The sequence below is a fragment of the Monopterus albus genome, unplaced genomic scaffold (assembly GCF_001952655.1).
Source record: "Monopterus albus unplaced genomic scaffold, M_albus_1.0 scaffold29.1, whole genome shotgun sequence".
Taxonomy (NCBI): Eukaryota; Metazoa; Chordata; class Actinopteri; order Synbranchiformes; family Synbranchidae; genus Monopterus; species Monopterus albus.
The window spans coordinates 3,268,211-3,286,520 of NW_018127909.1; the positions used below are offsets into that span (position 1 = coordinate 3,268,211).

The 18,310-nt window shown below is 40.7% G+C and overlaps 2 protein-coding genes across 4 annotated transcripts in view; one reads left to right on the top strand and one right to left on the bottom strand.

Annotated features, from left to right (window-relative positions):
* The first annotated feature begins 1 nt into the window (after position 1).
* LOC109957877 (ADP-ribosylation factor-binding protein GGA1-like) lies at positions 2-11,484 on the top strand. The gene is made up of 17 exons (XM_020596103.1): positions 2-140; positions 1,046-1,130; positions 1,747-1,822; positions 2,054-2,152; positions 2,517-2,640; positions 3,074-3,174; positions 3,395-3,475; positions 4,398-4,535; positions 4,640-4,721; positions 4,866-4,970; positions 5,110-5,226; positions 5,585-5,628; positions 5,874-6,064; positions 6,260-6,489; positions 6,648-6,817; positions 7,086-7,196; positions 8,965-11,484. Exons 1-17 carry the CDS (start codon positions 92-94, stop codon positions 9,073-9,075), a joined length of 1,914 nt encoding a protein of 637 aa, XP_020451759.1. The 5' UTR covers positions 2-91; the 3' UTR covers positions 9,076-11,484.
* Positions 11,485-13,373: 1,889 nt separating this feature from the next.
* The window catches only part of LOC109957878 (probable ATP-dependent RNA helicase DDX17), a 7,732-nt gene continuing 2,795 nt past the window's right edge, over positions 13,374-18,310 (bottom strand). Inside the window, exons 7-13 of one of the 3 annotated variants that reach the window (XM_020596105.1) lie at positions 18,230-18,303; positions 17,662-17,822; positions 17,368-17,540; positions 17,180-17,290; positions 17,002-17,063; positions 16,695-16,754; positions 13,374-14,616 (exon numbers count right to left, since the gene is read on the bottom strand). In XM_020596105.1, the coding sequence (XP_020451761.1) occupies positions 14,591-14,616; positions 16,695-16,754; positions 17,002-17,063; positions 17,180-17,290; positions 17,368-17,540; positions 17,662-17,822; positions 18,230-18,303 (667 nt within the window). In that variant the 3' untranslated portion in view covers positions 13,374-14,590. Of the gene's footprint in view, positions 16,755-17,001; positions 17,064-17,179; positions 17,291-17,367; positions 17,541-17,661; positions 17,823-18,229; positions 18,304-18,310 lie in introns of all 3 variants that reach the window. The other 2 variants (XR_002274611.1, XM_020596104.1) reach the window with 2 other exon arrangements.

The window sequence follows — 18,310 nt, forward strand, 5'->3', positions numbered from 1 at the left end:
GCTGGGGGAGCTAAAGAGACGCTGCTCCGACGGCTATCTACGCGATATGTTACAAAACCACGCGATAGTGACCATTTAGAATTCCCGAAATATGGCGGCGGTGGACCCTCCGGAAGAAGCTAGTCTGCAGTCTCGCATCAGTAAGTCATCATACATTACGGTGTCAGATTAACTTTTGATCCTGCAAGATATAATATATACATACATATATCTTACATTTGAATTTGCTCCTGTATGTCTGTCCCTACGGAATAGATTTGTTTAGAATCAAGAACTCGAATGTCATGATATCACTAATTGTAGTTGTCGTAACGATAGAGAAGAAACTCTCAGATAATGTATAATCGTTTCTGTAATGCTCTCGCATTTTGCGCTCACATTATGTTTATTGTTGATAGCTTAAGGTCAGCGATGTCACATAGACATGACATTTATAAGAATCCTAGTAATTGCTGGCTGAATGCTAACAAAACAAACTAGTTAGCTGCTGACTATTTGTTAAGGACAATGACAAGCCCAAACCAGGAAACGTTATTTATACCCTTAACACTTGATGTCAAGAAAGGATGTCACACATTTTGTGCGGACACGAGCAGCTCTTTTCATCTGGTGCACACCAAAGAACTGATTGCTTGCATTTTACATGTGACCTACAGCTGCTGACAGGGATTTACAACCCTAGTTTAAAAAGACATAATTTAACTCAGATTTGCTCTTTTAAAATCCCTGCGTAAACTGAACTGTCCTACCTGGGGGATGCTGATGTCACTCTTGAGATGTATAACAGATGCAAACCTATACAGAAAACACAAAATAAACAATGCCAGAAGGCTTGTTTTCTTTCTTTGTGTTGTTTTGTGTCTACTGTGTAACAGTTCACTGGTCAATCTTGTGCTGCCCTCTTGGCCAGGTCACTATTGAAAAAGAAATGTTAATCTCAAGGAGGTTTCACCTGGTTAAATAAAGGATAAATAATTTTCTAATCGTCAGGTTAGTCTGGAAATAGAGCAGATGGAGAATTTTAATGTGTGTTTCTTTTATACAGACAAGGCCACAAACCCTCTGAATAAGGAGACTGACTGGGACAGTATCCAGGGATTTTGTGATCAGCTCAACAATGAACCAGAAGGGTGAGAGATGATGATGATCATAATATTTTCATATAGTCGTAGTTATTTGCTGTAAATGAAATTCAGAAACAAGCCAGAGCTCAACCTACTTTTGGTCTAATGGCCAGTTTTCATACAGTTTCACAGCTTTTACAAGTGAACAGTGTAGAAAACATTAAGGCCTATCCTATAAACTACATCATATTTCATGACTCTGTGAAACACATCAGATTCTCATGGGTTTTTTTCTCACCTCAGTGATGTTTTGACACATTTTGCAGAGTGAATGTGTTTGTACAAGGTGTTTGTTTGTAGCACAGTTCCAGTTAAAATGACTTAGAAGAGCCTTTGTTGACCTCTTGATTCCAACTAGATGAATTTCTGAATAGCTTTGTGTTTTGTTGGATGAGACAAGACATTTGAAAACATCACTTTAGGCTATGGGGAAGTATAATTAGCCTTTCTACACTGATTTCTGACATGTTTTAGTCAAAAATTAATTGATAATGAAAATAATTATCAGTTGCAGCCCTAAAACATATACTAAGTAATTAAGTGTAAAGTACACTTCATAAACAAAATGTGCTGAAACACTGCATTCAAATGCAATGAGGGTTAATTTTTTAAAATGTATTAGTCCCCAGCTGGCAACCAGACTTCTGGCCCACAAAATCCAGTCTCCTCAGGAGTGGGAGGCTATGCAAGCGCTTACGGTAAGAGATTGCACCTCCTTGCTGCACTGACAAACTCACTTTCCATCAACACTTTAAGTTTTCACGTGTGTGTGTGTGTGTGTGTGTGTGTGTGTGTGTGTGTGTCTGTGTGTTACATGGCTTACAAGTCTAATGGGTCTACAAAAGGCCACATTACATGCCGTGTGTCATTGTTTTTCTTTAAGGTTGGTTGTACAAATAGAAAACCAATAAGCTTTAAACAATTTCCAGGTTCTTGAGACATGTGTGAAGAACTGTGGGAAGCAATTTCACAGTGAAGTGGGAAAGTTTCGCTTTCTCAATGAGCTCATCAAGGTGGTCTCACCCAAGGTAATGACTGCTGTCCTACTGATATATCATATCACTTTGCCTGTAACTCAATATCTGTGAGAATTGTCTTTTGTTGGGATTTACCCAGTGAAAACAGCAGCTATGTCCCTTATCATACAGCATGGTTCAAATATAGTAGAACGAAGCGTTTGCCTGCAACTCAATATCTGTGAGAATTGTGTTTTGTTGGGATTTACCAAGTGAAAACAGCAGCTATGTCCCTTATCATACAGCATGGTTCAAATATAGTAGAATGAAGCACGGAAAATACACAAAATGTTGTATACGATGAAATTGACCTCCTAATCTAATATCTAACATTTCTAACAATTGTCAATATCCTTCCGTCCCCCTCTTTCGTTAGTATTTGGGTGCCCGGGCTCCAGAACCAGTGAAGAAGAAGGTTTTAGAAATCATGTACAGCTGGACTGTGAGGCTCCCAGATGAAACCAAGATAGCAGATGCCTATCAGATGCTGAAAAAACAGGGTGAGTCCTCCACAATTTTCTTTAGCTGCATGCTTTCTCTTGTTCTTTATGGTTACAGTATCTTTGTGGTGTGTTATTCCATACATTCACCCTACAGTGGTTTATTTGTGTGCTTGTGCACACGCATGTTTTACTTCCCATATTTCACTGGTAATGTGTTTTTTGGTTCCTACCATTTTCTTTGTGTTGATAAAAAGTGCTTTGTTCAAAGTGGTATCGGTTCTCCTTTTTATTGTGATGAACCACAAGTATGAGACTGTTGTGCTTAGCTGAAAGGTCACGTTACTCCAGTAAAGTCAATACTCGTGGGCTTTTGTATAAATCACATCTGGTTTCTGGTGTCTGTATTTCTGTCTAAATATATCCCATAGGAGCTGTGTTGTTGACAGACTGTATTTATATAAGGGTAAAATGCTTCATTGCTCTCTTCCAGGCATTGTCAAGCAGGATCCAGTGCTTCCTGATGAAAAGCCTTTCCCACCCCCTCCACTCAGAGCCAAAAGTGCCATCTTTGAGGATGAGGAGAAATCCAAGGTATGACATATGAGTGATAATGAAGAAGCACCAATCATACCAAATAGGTTTACATAAAGGGACAGAGTTAATATTGCTTGTGCCCCATCCATAAAAATCTTATCTACCCTTCAAAACCTTTTGAAGTGAAAGGCTTGAGAAAATGAAGGCACTGCCAGTTTACAAATTCTCTTCCTCTCTTCTTTCCTCTCTTTTTTCCTGTCCTACCCCGTTGTTGTAGATGCTGTCTCGCTTATTGAACAGCACTCACCCAGAAGATCTAAGAGCAGCAAACAAGCTCATTAAGGAAATGGTCCAGGAGGTGAGTCATGGGTTTTGTTAAGCAAATGTGCTGCACAATATGTGGTCTCACGTGTGCTCAAATAAAATACACACCTGATGAGGGCACAGGCAGATTTATGCTGTTTTGGTATTGGTCCCTAGCTTGCAGCTTATTTTGTCCACCCTATTTTTGTCAATTTAAGCTAGGCTAAATAACAGAAACGCTCCTCTGTAAAACACAGTACAGTTTCACAACAGCACAACATGGCCTCCAGAATGACTATGTAGTCGAATCAACACCTCTGAACAGTTAGAAGGTGCAACGAACACCATCACCTTCATGAAGGGAGGATTTATTGCAGGACTGCTGTTTTTGTCTGCATTGGATTTAGCCAGGTGTACACAAGCCGCTATCTCCAAGGCTGCGAAATGAAGCCAATGCAGAAATGTTAAAACCTGCAGTTCCTTGAACAGCCACTTGAGGCTGGCTCCAAAAAAGGGAGTCAGTCCCCATAGACTCCCATGTTAAAATGCCCGACTTTACAGCAAAAATAAACATGTTTACAGTCAGTGGATGTAACTGTCAAGTGAGTGTATGATGGGGATAAAAAACAAAACGAAACAAAAGGCAGGTTGTTCCCAGAGTCATGAAGCTTGATGATCATGATTTGAAATTATCATATCTGGCTAAATAGGAGTCAGCTGTTTTTAATTGTTAAAAAATAGAAAATACAATATAAAATATGATATTTAATACAAATGCAAAATATAATTGTAAAAATTACAGAAATATAATGGTAATAAAGAAAATAACTACTTTAATCAGTGTTTAAATGTAAAATCGACTTTACCTTCACATATTGTGATATCGTGATAAAGAGAAGTCTTATGTACTGTGGCCTGAATTAGCCTTGTACTGACACTGATTCTGGCCATTAGAACATGACAAGTGTCTCTCTTAGGACCAGAAGCGCGTGGAGAAGGTATCAAAGCGAGTGAATGCTATCCAGGAGGTGAAGGAGAGCGTCAGCCTGCTGAGCCAGCTGCTGGAGGGCTACAGCAAGGAGAACAGCTCCCAGAGCAACCAGGAGCTCATTAAGGTTGGCACAGCTCAGCACAATAAAACTGGCTACAGTCTCATAATTCTGCTTGTAACACTCCGTGTGGTGTGGTTTTAGTGTTTTTAATATGTTTCTCATTGCAGGATCTTTACCAGCGCTGTGAAAAGATGAGGCCTACACTGTTCCGGTTAGCAAGTGATACAGAAGATAGTGATGAAGCTTTAGGTAAGTTTACAGATGTCATTATGATTGAAAACAGCATTTATGAAGTGTTTAAGAAAAACATACAAATGTCATGGAATCAGTCTCACTTTAAAACATAACATTAGAAAACCACTGTGGTCTTGATAATTACTTTTCTGCTTACAGCGGATATTTTACAGGCCAATGACAGCTTGACACAGGTCATTAATCTGTATCGACAGCTGGTAAAAGGGGAGGAGGTGACAAAAGATGCTGTGCCCTCACAACCAGGTGAGTGTATGTGTGTGTGGTTTTTAACATCATTGCTAAAAACTGCAGCTTAGTGTGATTTAACATCAGTCAGTGTTTATGGATTTCATAGATTTTTCTAGACAGATTATTAAAGATGGGTATTCTCTGTCCAAATCAGGCAGCAGTAGTTCAGCACTCGTAGACCTAATGGGACTTAACGCATCGGCCAACCCTGAGCCCTCCAGTGTACAGAACATGGGCATCAGCCTCTTGGACGATGAACTCATGTCTTTGGGTAAGTGCAGCTCATCGCTGACAAACTCATCTGGCTTTTAAACATAATTGCTTTTTTAACCAGCTTATTAAAAGGGTTAAGTCAGCAGCATAAGCACAGCATTACACCTTATTTCCACTGACAAGGGTGTAGCCCTCCTGTTGGCTGGCTTGCTAGCAACCTCAGCAGTAGGCCACACCTGGCCTGACCACAACCAACACATTCCCAGCCTGTTACCATTTAGCCACACATGTCACAGACCCTAACATAAGCAATGAATTGTTTTTAGTTATATCACATTGTATTGACTTTTAATATGTTATAAGCAGCAAAAGTTGGAATAAAAATTAAGTAACCTTTGTTGTTCATGTCTTTTTAGGGCTGAATGTAACAGAAAACTGCGACTCCCAGAATGCTTTTCAGGTGCAAGTTACATAATTCTTTACATGCTTATATTAAACCAGTGTTTGTAGAATCTGAAGTCTTGTTACTTTGCCAGAACCCAGTGGAGGTTTCACAGCAGATTCTAATACAAATCAAAATGACAAAATATGCTATGATCACACAAAATACTACACAGTGGCTTTAAAGGGGATAGTGATGTCACATTTCAAGCCATTTTACATCACGTCTTTCACCATACAATTTAAAACTGTTTATTTTCTCAGTCCTCTGATAGCACAGAACCGTCTGCTGCATCGGTGCCAGCTGCAGTGTTGGTACCAGCTACGGTCCAAACGCAGCAGGCTCCACCAGCAGGGGGCTCCACTGCTCCTCCTAAAGCCATGGAAGAGCTGGAATTGCTGGGCAAGACCTTGTTACAGCAGTCCCTACCACCAGAGAGCCAGCAGGTCAAATGGTAAGGGAAGCAGACTGGGACATATGTGAGTTGTGCTCCAGGTTAATCCACTAATCCTTTCATAACCCCAGAGCATAATATAAGTGTAATGTAATACACAGCAGTAGCCCCTGTTAAGGGGAGTTATACAGTATGTTTTCTTTGACATGCACACAACTACCATGTAACTTGGGCTTTTCATTCTTCTACATGCAGGGATAAACTTCAACCTCAGTCCAGAGTCACCTTAAGAGATCTGCAGACCAAATCCAGCACAAACTCCAGACCCACCCCTACTGCGGCCATTCCTTCACAGCAGCCCGACGTTCTCCTCCTCTCCAATCTCAGTGTTACAGCTGCTGGAAAAGGCTCAGTACTTAGTGCTGACCCCAGCAACAACATCTCTCTTTCTGACGTTACAGTGCCTCTGGAAACTATCAAACCGGGTAAGCACAAGCAACAGCAGCAGACCTGACAGTGACACCGGGTTTTCTGTCTTTATTTTTCTACATCATGCGGGTGTGGTCATAAATGCAGTTTTCTGTCTTTATTTTTCTACATCATACCATGTTATCTATCTCTTGTGTCTGTACGTACATTTCAGGCACCTTATTACCACTGACTGTATTCGACAAACACAGCCTCCGGGTGTTGTTCACCTTTGCCCGTGACTGTCCTCCGTCACGGCCTGATGTGCTGGTGGTGATCATCTCTGTGCTGTCATTGGCCCCCATTCCTGTCACCAACATCCGCTTTCAGGCAGCTGTACCCAAGGTCGGTTCATGTTGTCTGCTGTTCATAGCTAGTGGTTAAAAATACCATCGTGTGCCCCAGTGGTTTCTGAGCCAGACCTAAAACAGCCATTTGACTTTTCCACGTAAGCCTCTGTTTATTCAGTTTAAGGCAGTCTGTTAGAGTTTAATGTAAGAATTTTAATGTTTAGTCAGTTGGAAGCCATATTTCTTGACTACTTTTATTAATTGTGGATATACTGTATGTTGCTACTGTGGTTTCCATTTGTTAATGGGTGTTCATTGTCTAGGTGATGAAAGTAAAACTGCAGCCGCCCTCAAGTACAGAGCTCCCAGCGTTCAACCCTGTCCTGCCACCAGCTGCCATCACACAGATCCTGCTATTGGCTAACCCTCACAAGGTGCTCAACATTTATCCTATTATACGTACTTATTGTGGACTTGAAGCTCCACAAGCCCCTTTTACACAGAGATTATGGAAAACTGTTGGAAATTGGGGAGTACAGTAGCCTACTATATGTGCATCCAGTTTCAGGTCTGTGTGTCTGAGGGCAGGGCTACATACAGACAAAGTGCACCTCACCTCAGGACAGACAGAAGCATGTGTTTTGGCTGCATTCACACAGAATCCTTTCCACTGTGCAAAGGTGTGGCTGTGCTTATTTGCGCTTTAGGACATAACCACTGAAACGATCAAAATAATGTTTTAGTTCTCTGATTCACGTTCTATTTTGACGCTGTTCTCTCTCCTCATGCTCTCTCTCTAGCTCACACACACACACACACACACAGACAGACCTCAGACCCTCCATGTCATCTTGTCCCATTTACACAGGAAGTGGAGTGAGCTTGTCTCAGCAAAAATACTGCCTATCATTGCAGCAGTTTGGGGGTAAACATCTACCCCCCCCATTCTAGGACTGTGCCTACACAGAACAAGGCAGAAAACTTGCTGCATCAAATGGGCAGTGTAAAGGGGCTACAGTGGCTCAAAGTATTCAGCCCTTATACTTTTTTGCACACTTTGTTTTGTAGATATAATTTTAAATTGATTACTTTTTTGCACACTTTATTGTTTTGTAGATATAATTTTAAATTGATGCATCATCATGTTGGTCCTACAGTCTACACGTGGTGTCTCATAAGGACAAAGTGAAACCATGTTTCTGCCTGAGTTTGCTGAACTGTGTTTAAGGACTGAGAGCATGAGGAAATGTGATTGGTTATGCTGATGGAACATTGTCATAGTTACTGATTATATTAGAGATTATGTGAATATTTCTAAATGAAAATGTTGTAATGCAGTTTAAGATACTTAAAAATGGGATTAAATGTAGTTTTAAAAAGCGAGTTTTTGAATATAGGTTGCATATGGCCTTTAGTTGTTTTCACAGCATTTGTTATCCTGATTACATTTACTGCATATTTATATATAGCCAGAAGTGAAGCCACACTAAATTAAAGTAATAATTTGGGATCTTTCAAGTTGGTGTTAAAACAGTATTCCTGTGTATGTGAGAGTAGGTGTAACCCTGAACGTCTCCACTCAGGTCACTACACTGCAAGAAATGAGGGACAAAATATACTTTTTGTTCTGTGCAATGACTCAGTCCAAAGTTTGTCTGAGGTTCAAATGCAACTTGTTAATTTGAGTCAGTATATTTCAAAGCTAGTCTATTTAAAACAAATGTCCCTCTTTTAAATTGTATTTTATAAATCCCATTAAAAAACTCGGGTGACCTTATAAATTATAGGTGCTCTGGGGAGTCTTTGATCACTAGTTGTAGTACGGAGCTAAGCTGTTATTAGTGGATCCCTGTTTTGTTTGTATGGTGCATAAGGAAGTGTAAGTCGTATCCAGTTGTTGGTTTCATCCTGTTTTTGTTGGTTGATAGCCAATAGTGGTAACGTGTAAACAAATGCAGCTATGTATCAACGAGGGAAGAAGCAAATATGGATGTACACAATGGAGGATTTGAAATATGTACATTTAAAAAAAAAAAGTCTTTCTTTCATGCTGAAAAAAGGCACTCAACAGGTCAGACCTCATGGGTATACTATTTTTTGGTCAAACACTGAATGCAAAATAAACTTTCCTTTATTTATAAGACAGCTCCTTCAGGGCACCTTTAATGGCATTGAACTGACATCTCCCCTCCTGTGTTTCAGGAAAAAGTACATTTGCGGTACAAACTGACATTCAACCTGGGGGGAAAGTCTTATGATGAATCTGGGGTTGTCGACCAGTTCCCATCTCCAAACACTTGGGGAAACCTTTAGCGAGAAGGACCACACTCCTGTCATCGATGTGCTGCTGCTTCCTTTAGATTTCAGCTGAAGTTGTCCCTCATCGCTGGCAGAGGCACGATGACCTCTTTATACTTCACTGGTTTGATAATACAAACTGACATGAGACCAGTTGTGGGAACCATCTTCTACCTTGTGCCTTCCTTCACAGCCTTCCTGTCCTTACTCGATCATTTCAGTTTTCCTGTGTTTTGTAGCTTGGTTTTCTTCCATTAGCCCGACCCAGCAATACAGAGTAGGCTTTAGATACGGTGACTCAGTGCAGTGACTTTTGGGAACAAAAGTTGAGCCCTTTAAAAAACAAATGTCTGCATCTGTTTGATTTCCATACTGTTAGTCCCATGTAATGTGAATTACATGTAGCAGCTGGTGTCTGTATTATGTCAGGGTTTTTTTTTTTCTCCTTAATCTAAAGCAAGTGTCTGGTGCATTCCTAGTTTAGGATTCAAAATATTGCACATTCAGTGTTGTCTCAATCTACGTATCCCATGTTATCTTTGCGTGTTCATTGTATGGTTGCAACAGATAATTTGCTTTGTTCACTAATATTGTTTTCTGTTAAACTGTAAGTCAGCTGAATGCTTAAAGCAATATTATGAGTGCTGAAAATCCTTCCCAAAACAAAAAAACCCTGGTGTATTGAATTTGATATGGGATACTTACCATTTAATGTATCGATTTGAAATTAATTTCCTATCAAATGATGAATTTAATAATTTGCTCATTGTTTCTGCACTACTTCAGTGTACTTCAGGAATAGGCGCGACATTATATTCAAGTCAAACGAATATAATGAAAACTTATTTGTTGGGAACAGAGTTGCATATAAAAGTACACTAATTGAGCAAAATGCAACTGTCAGCTCCCACGTTAGAAATCCTTAAGGATGTTTTTCCTTTTGATCAGCTAGAGACAGTAATTAACTGAAATGCTGTAATAACGGTAAAAGCACAGAGAGAACCAAATTATCCCAGGAGCAAACCTAATGAATTGGCACATAGGTTTAAAGTACTGACTTGGTTCTAGTATGTCATTTTTGGAAAAAACTGCAGTTGGGAGGTGTGTGTATCCAAGCTGTGATGATAGGCCTTGTTCACAGCAGACATCACAGCTGTTCCTATTGATGGATGTTATAATCGAGAGAGTCTGTCATCTGTTATAATGAAGGAAGGGCACTACGGCTGTGCCCCTTTAGCTTTTTATTTATTCCGTTCTTTTATTGATTTCCAAATATTTGGACACTATTCAGCATTGTTTGCCTCTGGATTTTGATTTGGAGATTTATTTAGCACAATCTGATGCTTCATGCATGCACTTTGCTTAAATTTTGCACGTGAATCCATTTCCTGTCTCAGTACATTGTCTTTTTTCTTGGGCTGCCTTTCTATTTTTGTTTGACCTAAAGACGGACGTGAAGTCTGGAGTTGAAATCACTGACATCCAGTTTGATTCTGCCGCACGTGCCTGAGATGTTTGAGTTTCTTCTGCTTTGTACACACGCGTATACACACACCGATGACCAGTCTGATCATTGTTTTGGTGTTCATGTGGTCACGCCCTCTTCAGAAATGACCTGATGAAACAAACGAGACATTAGAATGATCTGATTATCCATGGTCATGGAGAACAGGGCTACGATTACTCACTGAGCTCATAAAGGCCAAAAAGAAAATGTTAGGAGGCTGATTGATTCCACCTGAGAATTAAACATAATCTGAAATGCACATGCAACTACAGTAGGAATAGAGCTGGAGATTCAGTTTATAATATGAGGGATCAATTTTAGAATGACCATCTGAGTAATACTGGTTCAGTTGCAACCCTTCTTGAAAGCATTACACTTCATATTGTTGACCAACCCAAAAACAGTCCTCACACAGTGCCATTGAAGAGTCTGATGGGTTGAGTAACTCAGTAATTACATTTCATATGGCTTTTATGCCTTTATACATTTACACTATCAACTCATTTAGGATGGACAGAAAAGCAATAATGAGACAATGAGGGAGGATGATAAATGCTATGTATAGCTCTTCCAGCTTCTTGGTTTAAGGTATTGAGCAAGTCAAGAATCGTCATTCCCGTCTGCCCTGATCATACTTGAGCTACAGCCACACACTACCAGCTGTGGCACAGTTGCAATGATAAGGAAAAATTCACTTGCCTAAAACTTTGAACAATATACTCGTGTACTACCCCATTTACTGTCAGGGTTGAGTATTCACTGAGGTGCATTTATGGGTATGTGCTTGACCTCTGTACTTGGTTTACAATGGTCACCACAACAAGCAGACAAACGTTTATCACTCAACTGTGCAAGCAATGCACTTGCTTCATAGAGTTTGACAGGATGGAGTTCCCACGTTAACTAGGACTGTGGGGAAAAAAAAACTAAAACGTAACTAAAGACCCAGACTGTATTCACATTTCAGACTGATACACAAAATGATGCAGCAAAACTAACTGCTAGCAAATGAAACCATGTGAGTGGCAAGGTCTATACAGAAGTATTTCTGAGGGAGGGAAGTCTTCTATTGGAAATAAGAACTACATGCCATTAAATGTTTACCAATAAACACATATGTACATATTTCTGGGTACAAACTGAGAATGTACTAAAATGTATATTTAAGGCAAATAAAGTCATTTGTACAAGGAATGTATGAATAAGTTGATCAATAATGGAGGAAGTGGAATTTATAGCTTTGATTTGTGAATTTATTAGGAAAACACTAAAATTAAAAGAAAAAACAAGCAACAAACTAATTTAGTCAATATGCATGAACAAAAGTCTGCATCGGCTGTTCTTACTACACAATATGCCAGTTAAACAGAAACATTAGTTTTAACTTGCTGCATGAAAAAGTAAAGGGATACATGACAGATGATTACACTAAAACAAACAGTGGTTGAATGGTACCAAAACTGTTGGAGATGAGATTCACAAACTCACATCCATCGCTTCAACATTTGGAGTAACACAAAATCTATGCAATAGTTAAAATATATTACTAGACAAAACCTAGGTCTCCATACTGCAGAATAAATCAAAGCTTTACAAGATGTGATGGTCAATAATAAGGCTAACTTTAACAAAGCTAGAACATGATATAGCTCTGGAATGTGAAAAAAAATCATTACAATACAAACAATGTCAACCACATACCACCGAGGCCTCAGTACATGCTAGTTTTCATTCCAATCAAACCAATGATGCAGCTTCAGCTACAGAGGGACCAGTGAAATCCACTGCTGTAGTGTTTGAAATGAAAACACAGGAAACCTGTTCCTCCATGGTACATGGCTGAGAACAGCTGTATAAGACTTTGGACAGGGACCGCCTAGGTGGGGAAAAATATAGGGGTCAAATTCCTGGTTTCTTTTTGAATGGAAAATCTAAATTGTAAATTTGGCGTATTAAAAATTACAAAATAAACTTTAGATATATGCCTGTTCAAACCCCTACCCCTAGGAAATGACAAGAGTAAGAGTAAAAACAAAGTTACACTGTACACACAGAAAGGAGCACAACTACTTCTGGGGAGGTGGAGGAACTGGAGGGGGTGGAGAAGTAAAAGAATATGGTGGTTGACCCATGAAGCCCATGAGTGGGGGCTGTGGTGGAGGAAACTGCTGAGCCATCAGAGGCTGTGGCCCCCCTGATGGAGGAAGAGGGGGAGGAGGGTGACCAAACTGTCCCTGTGGTTGGTGTGGCTGATTAGACTGATCCTGAACACCCCCGCCACCGGGCGGGCCTCCACTGCGGGTGTTGGAGCTGGCGCCCGTGCGGGTACCAGAGTTGTAGCTGTTCCTGTTATCCCGGCTTCGGTCCCTGTAGGAAGATGAGGCGGCAGTGGAGCGGTCCCCGTCACGGTTGCTACGGCTGTAGCTATTGTGGTTGTCTTTGCCACCGCCAGCTCCACCAGAGCGCATGCGGCGATCACACTCATCCTGGTACATCAGGTTAGGGTTGTTGGAGCTACTGTTTCGGTAACGCATTCTGCCACCTGTAAAAACAACAAAAAAGTGAAATCAATGTGATTTTTTTTTTTACCTGTAGATCACAACCTTTCATCTTCAGATCTAGAGATGTCCCAGAATTTCCCATCTATTCAGACAGTCCCTCTTACCGCCTCCTCCACCACGTCCTGAGTCCACGAGTTGAAGCAGTTTAGGGTTGATGGCCTGCCGTGCCTCCTCTAACACCCGGACAAGGTCCCGGGCCTGTCGCAAGTTCCCTGGGGTGAAGAAGGTGTAGGCAGTGCCCTTGTTGGTACTGCGAGCTGTACGTCCAATACGGTGGACGTAGTCCTCAGAGCAGCTGGGATAGTCATAGTTGATGACAAACTTGACATCTTCCACATCTTTTAGATAAAGAATGATTGGTTTTACACAATGGGGAAAAGAAGATCATCTCAAGGGAAAAAGCTTCTGGAGAAAGAATTGGTAATTTTTGCACAAAACCAAGAGCTGATGTTTTTTAATTAACTCAATTACAATTCAAACTTTTGTTTTGCACAATAAAATTATTTCAGGCTAGAAGTCAAAAATCTAAACAAATAGAATAACTTACCTGCTTTATCAGACACTGTGCAAAAATCCACACATCCAAGGTTTCATTAAATTAACCATTTTATCTAATTTAAATCCACACTTCAAACTGAACTTAGCTCACGGGTGTCATGCTCATTTGATGTAGAGTGAGCACGACATCGAAGGTTAAAAAAAAACAAAACAAAAAAAAAAAACCATGGCTTTGAATGCTTCATACCAATGTGATTACTGGTCAAAACATGTGAAGACAAGAAGTCTGTTTCTCATTACAGAAGATGTGGGGCTCCGACAGCACTGCTGATCAATAAGTCTCCATCTTCCCCTCCATCATGACAGAGGGGAACCACTTCATTAACCACAACCTACTGATTAACAGTAACGATGTGCCGGGATAAAACTGTGCTCTACTGAGTGTATGGTGAGCTCGTGGAGGAGTTAGGAGAAGGGGGCGGTGTGGTACTTACCGCCTTCATGTTGTTTCTACAAAGGTAGTCAGTCCCCCCTGATCAGTCCTGGTTCATTGCGAGGGGCTGAGGGGGAGGGAGGCAGGATTCATCCCTCACCTTCTGTGCACACCAGCAACGCCAGACGGGAGCAGAACCGTTTAACCTCATGAGACGCACAACGGCTGGTTCTGTTGCTCTCTCGTCACATTGCAGGACCCTCCTCAGACCCTGGCCAGGACTGGATCCCAGACGAGCCCGTCTAACTCTCTCTCCCCTGTCTGTCTGCTTTTTGGGACGGACCGATGGGCAGACATACAGGCACCTCAGGCTGCTCCCAAGGAAGGCTCGTTGGATTTTCAAACTCTGACAATACTGGGCAGGGGGGATCTTAGTTACCCAAGAAGAATAAGAGGGCCTTTAATCCCTCTAAAATTAGCTGAGCTTCTACTTTAATGTGACTGAGGGGGCAGTGACAGCAGCGCAGACTGTTACAGCTGCCGTGTGCTGCCAAACCCTGAGAGGAGAAGAGGGGAAAAAAGAACAAGGATATGTCATAGGAATTTTGGCAAGTCAAAGACACTTCACCTATCCCCCTTCTCAGATTTGTCCTCATGTCAAACTAGCCATCCTAGTCTTCCTGATGTCTCTGTGGAAACTCAGCTATCACTGACCTATTCAAATACATCTGCAAAACATAACATGTAGCATTTTGCAGAATGATACCAATGGAATAACTACACAACGTATTTTAATGTGTGGAGAAATGTGTAATATCAAGCAACATAATCAGTGAATTTGCACTGACACCATAAAGGAGACATAAGAAAGGCGCCCAAGAGCATCCGCCCCACACAGCCCTCCTTTCAGGCAGCGTGCCAAAGAGCCCCGGTTAAAGGAAGCCTTTTAACTGCAGTAACAAGAAACAGACATAAACCCAGTGGACCAGAAGGCCTGCAGCCTCTATACTGAATGTCACAGTGTATTTAACTGTCAGGTTATAACTGTAGGACCTCCTTAAATATACTGTGTTGAGTTCATCACAATGTACATCACATACATTCAAACTGACTAAACCTGTTGGTTAACAGCATTACTATATATTTTATCAAATCTATATTTCTGATGTGACAGCTTGTATAAAAATGTCATAAAAGCACCTGTAAATAATCAACAGAAGAAAATTCTGAAAGAGATGCATATGCATTTTTCATTTTGTGGTATGGAGATTGATTTGTATTTTCCAACTACATATATACAGCAACAAAGGGTTCTTCTCACATCTGCCTGCTCGAGCTGGTCTCATCTTTAATATACTTACCCACTAGGGGTGGGAGAAGAAAAATCACAAACAAATCACTATTCATATCTTCTATGATTCTAAATCAATTCACAAATGCTGAAAATCGACTTCTGCAATAATGGTGGCAGAACAAAAAAAAGGCAGAACACAACCGTGAAGCCGGCGTAGCACACGGACCGCAGACAGTGTGCACATACAAGAGCTGTGTTGTACATCTATGGTTGTAATGTTAGTTCATGTTCAGTAAAAGAAATCATTTGAGCACATGTTAATGTCTGTGTGGAGGACTGTGTGAATACTTCGTAGCCCATCATACCATAGCAGAGGACCGAACTTAACAAACGAGAGCAGCTCAGCAATGCACACTGCAGCACAAACTGGTTGGACTAAGAAAAGACCTCGTTTCTAAAGACCTGTGCCTGGCTTTCTCTAGTACTAACGCTGCAGCAGAGACACTGTTCTCCACTGCCATGGATGTAACGTTATAAACAACACTACCACACGCTCTGCTTTCTTCTCCTCCATCCCCTTTACAACACACACGCCAGCTACCAAAAAACAGCGGTGGAAGGACTCAGATTGTTGACTGAAGTAACAGTAGCAGTACCACAGTCTAAAAATACTCTAAAAGTCCTGCACTCAAAATATTACTTAAGTAAAAGTGCAAAAATATTAGCACCAAAGTATAACCTAAAGTACCAAAAGTAAAAGGCTTACTCATGCAGATATTATTGGATTATAATTACTGGTGCATTACTGAGTTCATTGCATTTAATGGTGCACCCGGTAAAAGTGAAGTTCATTTCAATAACATTCTATAGGCCTACTTATAATTTCAAGTACTTTACATAATGCTACTTGGTTTTGATGCTCATCAGAACCAGTTAACTTAACTGTCTGCTAAGCTTCATTAGCAGCTCATTGGCAACAGACAGGAATGAGTTGTTTGACAGAGTAAACTAGAGTAAATGACAGCATATATAATTTTTTATATATATGTAATTTTTTTATTATCGAAAATCGTTCTGAATCAAAGTGTGACACCAAGAATTACAATCGAATCGCGAGTCTGCCAAAGACCCCCACCCCTATTACCTACTGGTCAAAATTAATTTGAAAAAAGGAAGTAATGGTGTATGTGAACACATTAGTGTAACTGTGGTGACCGTTTACTCATATTATTGTATTATGTACAGAAAACAATATTATGACAGGAAAAACTGAAAAGCAAGGAGAAAAGAGACAATGATGTGAGATTCTACAACTGTAACTATGTGTGTGAGGAGACATACCCAGACCACGAGAGGCAACATCGGTAGCAATCAGTATAGGAGCTTTGCCACTCCGGAATTCTGTGGAGTCAGATAAAATGTTAATGGGAATACTGGCAGAAAAAGACAATAACACTGTAGAGCAGAATGGAAATCACCATCTCACAATCAACTGAGGCGATAATGAATGACTGATACCTACTGATAAACAGTCTTTACTATTCTGTACTGTGGCCCTTCAATGCTGACAGCTGAAAGCCACTTAAGGTGAGAAAATGATCGACAACAAAAGAAGGAAATGGTAAAACCATATTAGATGTATTCTTGCCTGTGAGCACCCAGTCTCTTTCTGGCTGGCTCTTGTCTCCGTGGATACACATGGCTGGCCACCTAGTAAACAAGAGCGCAATGAAGTGATGAGATTGGTGAACATTCTCTATACCTTTTTTCCATCAAATATTTGCATAATTCATCATGTGGTGTCATATCAGACAGTAACTGCTCACCCATCCCGCCTCATCCTCCTGGTAAGATCATCACAGCGCTTCTTGGTCTCAACAAATATGATGGTTTTGTTCTCCTTTTCAGCCATAATTTCCTCCATCAGCTGAAAAAGTCTGTAGACAGGGAGACACTCTCATAGCACATAGCACATGGACATAATGTCACATGACTTCCCTCTGGCTATCCTTACTTGTGGTCCTTTTCATTCTCCATACAGACATCAACTATCTGCAAGATGTTGTGATTGGCACTAAGCTCCAGAGCACCAATATTAATCTGGATGTAGTCTCTCAGGAAATCCTCAGCGAGCTGGCGAACCTCCTTTGGCCAGGTTGCACTCCACATCAGAGTCTGTCTGTCAGGCTGAGAGGTAAAGAGAGACACCATACAACTTACTTAACAAAAAAATAAATAACCTTCTACATTAAAAATTGGGATTATCACTTTAAATGTAGTAGTCTTGGTAACTGAGCCTTTGTCTTACCCTAATTTGCTCAACTATCTTGCGAATCTGTGGCTCAAAGCCCATGTCCAGCATGCGGTCAGCCTCATCCAGCACTAGGTAGGTGCAGCGACGCAGGTTAGTCTTTCCTGCCTCCAAGAAGTCAATTAGGCGACCAGGTGTGGCGATGCAGATCTCAACACCTGGAGCCATACAAATTACCATGTCAAAAGATACACAAATGATTAGCCGCTTAGGTTGCGCTGACTGTTTGTTGATTTGTTAATTATCTATCTGGCCACAACTCACAGCGAAACACGATGTGTTAAAATACCAGGCAGCAGCTGTGAAAGTGATTTATCAAAGAGTCAGGTCAATGCTGGTTCTATAGTCTATTCATATACCAGGATTTAGCTGTTTTTTGATGAATTAAAGAAGTTGTTCTAGGTTGGTACAAGCACTACTATCACATCATTCTAGCATGAGTGAAGTTTTCAAAGTCAGCTTAGCTGTCCACCCTAAAACTAGGAAAGTATAGACTGAATAGGATCTGAACAGTAGTATGACAGATACTGAATTTTATACCATTCTATTCCACAACCATACCCACCCCTCTCAAGATCGCGAATCTGTGGTCCTTTGGGTGCTCCACCATAGACACAGGTGCTTTTGATACGAGAAGACTTGCCAT

Bases quoted from the DNA above. Each gene is read 5' to 3' on its own strand.
- LOC109957877 (XM_020596103.1), top strand. From the start codon at position 92: ATGGCGGCGGTGGACCCTCCGGAAGAAGCTAGTCTGCAGTCTCGCATC. The intron at 141-1,045 runs GTAAGTCATCAT...TCTTTTATACAG, and splicing joins TAGTCTGCAGTCTCGCATCA to ACAAGGCCACAAACCCTCTG. The intron at 3,175-3,394 runs GTATGACATATG...CCGTTGTTGTAG, and splicing joins AGGATGAGGAGAAATCCAAG to ATGCTGTCTCGCTTATTGAA.